We start from the raw sequence: 8,173 nt of genomic DNA, 5'->3' as shown, positions 1-8,173 counted from the left end.
CTACGCAACTTTGTTTGTTTGTCTTTCTCCTTGTGATAGCGGGAAAAAACACACACACACACTCAGTCACCATAGCCGTACCCACCAAACCTTTCGTCGCCAAGATCAAATCTTTTCACTCTTTTGAGCTCAAGCCATGTCTCACGCCAACTGGGAAGCTGATAAAATGTGCAAAAATGCTCTCTTGCTCTTCAACTCTCAGCATTGTTCTGTTCTTTTCTCTACAATTTCCTTGTGCACTTTCTATTTTTGTTTCCTTGTTCGTTTATTTGTTGCTGTGTTTTCTCTGTTACGGGTTTTGTTCGTTTGATTCTGGCGATGATGCCGTACTTGGTTTTGTTACATGTGGTTTTTTTGACTTAGGGTTTTGGTTTCAGTGTTGTTGTGATGGCTTTTGTTGGGGTTTTTTGCACCCTTTTGTTTGGTGAAGTTTGCAGCTGCTTGAGTTGCAAGGTTTATGTATTATCCGTGGTTTAATGTTCATTTAGGTTCCTAGAATGAGTGGTTTATTTCCATGTTTTTTCTTTTTCCTTTTTTTCTTGTTTTGGTTTTGTTCTTGTTAGTTTCATTTTGAACGTGAATTAGTAGTACACGCATTAGTGTAGTCTATTTGGGATTCCTTTTTCGTATTTTTCTTAAATGTGATGCTAGCTATCAACTAACCATGACACATTCTACCTTTTATGTTTTTCTAGCGATCGTAGAGTTTGTTTGTGCTTCTTTTGCATGTTTGCTAGCTTGTGCTGACTCTATTTTTCTCTTTTCTAATTAGTTTTTATTTTGTTTTCGCCTAGTGGTTTTCTCTTCGAGTGGTGGTCTGTCTTCTGGGACATATATATTGCAAGGACCGATCAGAAACACTCAGAAGCAGCGGCAATTTATAGCAAGGTAGAAGTTTGCTTTTTAATAGACCTTCATTGATTTCCCCTGCTTCTTCTGGGATTTACTTTGATATCCTTCTAGTTATTTGCTTTTAGGTGAAGAAGCATATGCTGTGTGCCAGTATTTACCTGCTTTTAGTATTGAAATTCTTCCTTTATATATATATATATGTGGGCCTACCTGTTTCATATGTGTAGTATGTATTATTGATCAAAGACTATGATTGAGCCATGTATAAATTTGAAAACGACAGACCCAACAAAGTAAGGCTCGAGAACTGCAAAAACATCAAGAGCAAGAGCTTCAGAATCCAAATCAGAGACAACAAATGCAAATGCAACTCTATATGCAGAGATATGCTCAGCAGCAGGAACAGGAGCAGCAGTTACAGGAGCAGCGGCAGCAGCAGCTTAGGGCTCAGCTTGTTGGTGGCAGCGGTATCCGTCCTATTAACAATGATCCTTCAATCAGGCAGAAACGTGCAACTTCTAATGCTATGGCAACAAGAGTGTATGAGGACAGGTTGAAGTTGCCACTCCAGAGAGATGATTTAGATGATGTTGCCATCAAGGTACGTAGTTTATTTGCGACTATAATATGCTAGTGGTGCCCGCCCTCTTCACAAATTTAGCTTCACATGTTTATACTGTTCATTTGCAGCAAAAGGGAAGTGGTAATGTTGGTCAGCTTCTGGACCCAAATCATGCCTCATTGTTGAAAGGAGTAGCAGTGACAACTGGCGGCCAGGCTACAGGGTCTCTACCAATCTCATCTTTATAAGAATGTTGCTATTCATATCATCTCTGTTCTGGATGCCTATCTCATATTGGATTGAATTTACAAGTTCTCGAATTCTATTTGCAGTCAAACGTCTCTCGGTGCACCTAACATTTTACAAGGCAGTCTTCAACAAGTTCAAAATCAGAACCAGCATCTTCCAGGATCTCTGGTAATTTCAAACATTATCTTTGCCTTAGCTATGTGCTATCCCCATTTGACTTTATATATAAGTTTTTATTTACTGGTCATTTGTCATGAAACAGGACATGAAAAGTGATATGAATCCAATGGTTAGACCTCAAGCTGTTATATCAGATGGATCCTTTGTTGGTGGACATGGTACTGGTTTGTTTTCAAATTGTATTTTCTATTATTCCCATGCTTACTTTACTAGCTAGATTTCCGATACGTTGGAAAGCTTACACTTTGGCACCTGTAATGATATTATGGTAAATACAACCAATCTTAAGATCTTAAGAAATTGCATGCCATTGTTTTCTAACCTAAAGATATATTATAATGTTGAAAAAAAAAAAAACAATACTTGATTTTACACTTCCCATTATCTTGAACATACACTCTACTCTTGAGACACATGCTTTATTTCGATACAGAAGATGATTCAACATTAATGCAATATTTCCATATTGTTTCTGAGCTTTCTAAGGAAACTGATAAATGAATACCTTAACGGCTTAACCCTGATTTGAATTCGTTGCCTTCCATTCTTGAAATATTTAATGTTCCTTGCTTTGTTGCATAGTTTCTTTATATGCTGCATGTGTCATTAAAGATATTTCCTCTATCTTCATCTGCATTATATAGTACTAGTATTTGTATGATATTGGGATTTTTCTTTGATTGTCGGTTGACATTTGTTCTCAATTTTAGGTTCAAATCAAGGTTGTAGCAATTTGACTCTGAAAGGATGGCCTCTAGCAGTAAGACTTATTCTCTAAAATTAATGTTCTGCTATTTAATTGGTTTTTTATTTTTTATTTGCTGGTCTGTCTTTACTGGTTCATTGATTTGTCAAACGTAAGGAAAAAATAGCATTTAGTTTCGGCAGTGTCGCATGGTACAGTCTGCAGTACTACACAGTTGGCCTCTGTTATGCTCTAGCAGATATAAGTGATTTGAAATGGAAAATGCCAAAAATGGTTGTTTTTTGAATTTTTTTTAGTTTATTAATTAATTTGTGCTTCAAATTTCTTGTTTCTATGGAATTAACAAAAGAACAAGAATATAAGCTATCTTTCCAATAGTCAATGTTTCATATATTCACCTAGATAATTTTGTTAGGTGCATTATGTTCATTACACTCCCCAAGCAATCCCACTTTTTGATATGGTCTCAATTATTTAGGGACTGGATCAGCTTCGCTCAGAATTTCTTCAGCAGAATAATTTGATGCAGCCTCCACATTCTCTCAATCATCTTTCAGTGCAGCAGCAACTTATACTTCAGGCACAACAACATGCTGTAGGTTCCCCCTCCGCCACTGATTTTGAGAACAGAAGACTCAGGATGCTTCTTAATAATCCAAATATGGGTCTTGTGAAAGATGGACGATCGAATTCAGCATATGACTCAATTCCTAATGTGTTGGCTGCACAAGTTTGTTCTCCGATGTTGACTCATCCGGATACAGATATGTTCCTTAAGGTTACACCTGCTTATGTAGCTGAATTGGATTAACTTCTCCAGAACTTAAATCTATTCCATCTGGCGTTGTGTTTGAGCTTCTGCAAACTACTCACTCTGTTTCATTAAACTGAATTTTGTAGCAACAAATGCAAAACAGCAGTCACCAGCTTCAACAACATCTGCAGCATCCTCCTTCAAACCAGCAGTTGCAGAATCTCCAGCGGCAAGGAAAAATTGGTTCCGGGAGCAATACACAAGATGGGTGCATGTCCACCTTACAAGGAAATGATCAGGTTTTCATTATGCCACCTGTGAGCAATATTAGTGCAGCAACATGTATAATTATTATCTACATTTTTAACTAACTTGTGTGTTGTGTTTGCATGCGGGTTAATTTAAGGCTTCCAAAACTCAAGTTGGCCGAAAGCGAAAGCAAGCATCATCTTCTGGTCCTGCCAATAGTTCTGGAACAGCAACCACCACAGGACCATCTACCAGTTCGCCTTCAACACCATCTACACAAACGCTCGGAGATGTGCCAAATCTGCAACAGAATGTTCCATCTTCTAAGTCAGTGCTTATGTTTGGTACTGATAGCTTGGGATCACTTACATCGGCCCAAAATCAACTGGTTAGAGACCTCTAAATCAATCCTTTGGTCTTTCTAGATAAATTTTTTCTCTCTCTTATATCACCAAAGATGGCCTGCAAAACTTATATTCTTTATTTGAGAAAATTTGCTTATATTGTGGCCCCTAAATAAAACAAGAAACATGAGAGTAAATGAAATTAGCATGTACTATTTTGATGCTGGTCATCTTTCTGAATGTTGTTTCATTGAGCATGAGATTCTTCGTATAAACTACATGATTGGCACGTAATTGAATTCTTATACTATTATTTGCAGGCTGATATGGACTGCCTTATTGGTGACGGAACTTTCAGTGACAATGTTGAGTCGCTCTTTTCTGCTGATGATGCAGACCCTAGAGATAAGATTGGCAAAGGTATGATAATCTGATAGATCAATATCCTAATTTAATAGGTACTCATGAATAATTTTTTTTTTTGCATGCTTATATGAAAGTCCTAATAATTTAAATTTGATGCATTAGAATTCTCATTCAAAGAGACCAAATGTGTTATGGCAAGCACACATAAAGTTGAGTGTTGCCACTTCTCATCAGATGGAAAACTGTTTGCTACTGGTGGCCATGATAAAAAGGTAGGTGCTAGACTGATCTTACATCAACTATGGAATGACCAAATTTACAGTCAGTGATTGTTGGAAGAAGCTTTTGTTTAATTGCTTTAAATTTGTTAGTATATGGTAAAATCAATTTCTCTGATGACACTCTTCTGCGATGCAGGTATCTTTGTGGTGCACAGAATCGTTTAACCTGAAGTCGACACTAGAAGAACATACTCAGTTGATAACCGATGTTCGATTTAGTTCTTCAAGGACATCGCGCCTTGCTACATCCTCAGCTGACAAAACTGTTCGGATTTGGGATACTGAAAATGTAAGTCATAATTTTCATTGGTCAAAATCAAATTATTTTTTAAGTAAAGTTCTATTAACTTAGATTTAGAAATTAAGTGTTTTTATTTTAATGATAAAGTATCTATTGTCAGATTTTTCTTATATCGCCATTTGTTCTATTTATCTGATTATTTTGATCCATATGCTTTGCAGCCTGGTTATTCTCTTCGAACATTCACAGGACATGGTTCAACTGTGATGTCACTAGACTTTCACCCTAGTAAAGACGACCTTATTTTCTCTTGTGACAATAATGAGATAAGATACTGGAGTATTAAAAACGATGGTTGTGCTGGGGTTTACAAGGTATATAGTCTCAATTCTCAACGTAAATTGTGACGCTGATCCCAGGATATTATTACTGTCTCGCCGAACCATTTTTTTTATCTCTCCTAATTGTCAGGGTGGCGTAACTCAGATGAGATTTCAACCTCGTTTGGGAAGGCTTCTTGCAGCTGCGGTAGATAATCTCATTTCCATTATTGATGTAGAAACCCTCGGTTGCACACTCAAATTACAGGTCAGTTTCGGATTTTGACCTTATTATGAAGATTGCCTTTTGATTTCTTGATTCTGTTTTTATCCATTATTTGTCAGACCTTGTTTGTTCTGGTGCTGATTTCAGGGCCATAATAACCTTGTCCGTTCGGTTTGCTGGAACAATTCGGGAAAATATCTAGCATCTCTTAGTGATGATCTTGTTAGGGTATGGACAGTTGGATCAAGTAGCAAAGGGGAGTGCATTCATGAACTCAATGCATCCAGGAACAAATTCAACACCTGTGCCTTCCACCCCTTCTATCCTTTTCTGATCATTGGCTGCAATGAAGTAAGTTTGACTTTTTTGTGATTTCTAATGTTATCATTTCCGACTTACTTTTGCGACAAGCTTTTGTGCTGACTGAAATGATGGATACTTGTTTCAGGCAATTGAGCTGTGGGACTTTGTTCAGAACAAGACATTGACACTGGCTGCTCATGAAAAGCTTGTATCATCCTTGGCAGTATCTAGTGTTAATGGTTTGGTTGCTTCAACTAGTCATGACAAGCATTTCAAGATCTGGAACTGAAAATGCAACTTCTTCATTATCAATGGCATTGACAATAACTATAGGGATATCATTTAGTATTCATGAGACCTATATTTACAAATTTTTTAATATATATTTTATATATTGTATATACTATATAGGTCATCTTAGTTCCTAACATGCTTGTATAGGTCTTTTTTTGGGAGGGATATTTGCATAGGTAACTTGAGAAATTTTAGATATGTTTTGGATTTTGGCTCAGTCCCTCTTATAGCTCATAGTAGGCATACAATCGGTTTGATGAATTTTCATACTCCTCAACTTTAAAATAGAAACACATTAGGGTTTATGCTATGGTGTGGTAATTGGTAAACCTCAGTGCAAATACTGAAATTGAAATAGTGATGATTAATTATAGAAGTATTTGACCACCTTTTTTTCCTTGTGTATGTCTCTGCGTTATTTTTCTTAATAAAGCGCATTTTTTATTTACTATTGTATGTTCACATTTTAAATGACTGATTTGGTGAGTAATTTTTTGTATACACATGATTTTGGTGATGTGTTATTTTTGTTTGTTTTGGTCTTCAATTTGTCCGTTTTCCTAAATGTGTTACGTTTGTGTATATGGTTCTTTTGGTTCCAATTTCACTATAATGATTCTCCATGGGGAGCTTCAGGCATTATAGTGGTTCTTGGACATCTTTTTGCTGGACTATGCAACAGCTAACTTAGCCGGCAAGATTGCAATTTGGACCCAATTTGGTCTCTCCTTCTCTATTTAACTTTAACATTCATTGGTCCCTCTCAAATCTTGTGAAGGTTACCTTCTTCTTCCTCCTCCTTTTCATCTGAAATCCTCCTCCTTTTCATTTAAAATTGAAATAGTAAATAGTGATGACTACAAATAATGAAAAAAATAAGATAGAATAATCATTGAATATAATATATACTAGTTAAATTATTACAATCAAGATAAATTTTTGTAACATATAAAACATTGAAGGTACAACCAATATATTATTATTATGTATTTTTTTTATTGGGTACATAAACTAATTTTTTAAAAAAACAAACGGTAGATATTCACATACGCCCTTGTACTTGCTTGGAATATGATATTTCAATTTTTACAACTGTTCATACTCTGATCCAAAGACATAACCAGGCCCAAAAAGAATAAAGGCCCACACAAGAGATCATGCCTCCTCTACACCTTCGGGTGCGACAAGCAAACAAACCTGTCAAACTTGGAAAATTTGGTCAAATTCGGCCTAAATCGAGGATCAAATCGGACAGGTTGGCCCGCTGATGTCAGCATACGCATCACACAAATTTCAAAAAATTGGATGAAATGCTGGCCGCTGAGTTCAAACTTGGCACCTTCAAAGTGTAAAGGAGCCTTCAACCACTAAACCAAGTCTAGTCTTTGTATTATATTGTGTCTTTTTATAAACGAGGTAAATACCAAATCGGTACGCGGAAGATTTTGGCGCTGACAAAATAGTACTTAACTTTTGTTATTGATAAAATAGCTCCTGAAAGATTTTAAAATTTGACAAAATCACCCATCCATAAAAAGATGATGTCACAGTGAACGGAAAATGCTGATGTGGCCGTTGTAAGAGAGCTCCGATGATGGCAGAGAACTTCGACAACGTTTCCGATCTTATTATTATTTGCCATGGCGAAAGGGGATGCAGCGGCAAGGTGTTGCCATGACGGAGGGGATGCTTCTTCTTCTTCTTTCCCACTTTTTCTTCTTTGACATGGCAGAAGGGGACGTAGCGACGAGGTGCTACCATGGTGGAGGGGACGCGGAAAGGATGCAATGGCATGTTGAAGAAGAAGCGACGAACACAAGAACGTGGTGAGGTACTTCCATGGCAGAAGGGGACGCGAAAGGGGATGCAACGACATGTTGAAAAGGAAGCGGCGAACACGAAAAACGCGGTGAGGTGCAGCGGCATGCCATGGCGGTCTTTTTCTTCAGCTACCATGGCGAAAGGGCACGCAGCGGTATGTTGAGAAGAAGAAGAAGAATGTCACCGGAGCTCTCTACCATCATCGGAGCACTCTTCCGACGGCCACATTAGCGTTTTCCGTTTACTGTGACCTCATTCTTTCACGGCTGGGAGATTTTGTCAAATTTTAAAATCTTTTAGGCGCTATTTTGTCAATAATAAAAGTTAGGTACTATTTTGTCAGCGCCAAAATCTTTCGGATACCAATTTGGTATTTATCTCTTTATAAATATATTATAAACTATTAAAAATATTCTAATTAAGAA

At 37.0% G+C, this 8,173-nt stretch overlaps 1 protein-coding gene across 2 annotated transcripts; it reads left to right on the top strand.

The window, feature by feature from the left end:
• On the top strand, nt 786-6,330 carry LOC107624271 (transcriptional corepressor LEUNIG-like). 2 transcript variants are annotated; one of them, XM_016326761.2, is made up of 16 exons: nt 786-888; nt 1,136-1,453; nt 1,543-1,637; nt 1,747-1,831; nt 1,926-2,001; nt 2,554-2,603; nt 3,028-3,327; nt 3,450-3,602; nt 3,710-3,940; nt 4,217-4,316; nt 4,425-4,534; nt 4,680-4,832; nt 5,006-5,158; nt 5,256-5,372; nt 5,478-5,681; nt 5,779-6,330. In XM_016326761.2, exons 2-16 carry the CDS (start codon nt 1,211-1,213, stop codon nt 5,920-5,922), a joined length of 2,214 nt encoding a protein of 737 aa, XP_016182247.1. In that variant the 5' UTR covers nt 786-888; nt 1,136-1,210; the 3' UTR covers nt 5,923-6,330. The 2 variants fall into 2 exon arrangements, with proteins under 2 accessions (XP_016182247.1, XP_020969093.1); XM_021113434.1 differs by having other exon boundaries at nt 1,926-2,007.

Source organism: Arachis ipaensis, chromosome B10 (assembly GCF_000816755.2).
Source record: "Arachis ipaensis cultivar K30076 chromosome B10, Araip1.1, whole genome shotgun sequence".
Classification (NCBI taxonomy): Eukaryota; Viridiplantae; Streptophyta; class Magnoliopsida; order Fabales; family Fabaceae; genus Arachis; species Arachis ipaensis.
Note: the sequence above shows the minus strand (reverse complement) of the source record. Positions and strands in the feature narration are given on the sequence as shown.

Coding starts and splice junctions, on each gene's coding strand:
- LOC107624271 (XM_021113434.1), top strand. CDS start 1,211: ATGCAAATGCAACTCTATATGCAGAGATATGCTCAGCAGCAGGAACAG. Junction 1,454..1,542: donor TAGATGATGTTGCCATCAAG/GTACGTAGTTTA, acceptor GTTCATTTGCAG/CAAAAGGGAAGTGGTAATGT. Junction 4,317..4,424: donor TAGAGATAAGATTGGCAAAG/GTATGATAATCT, acceptor TTGATGCATTAG/AATTCTCATTCAAAGAGACC.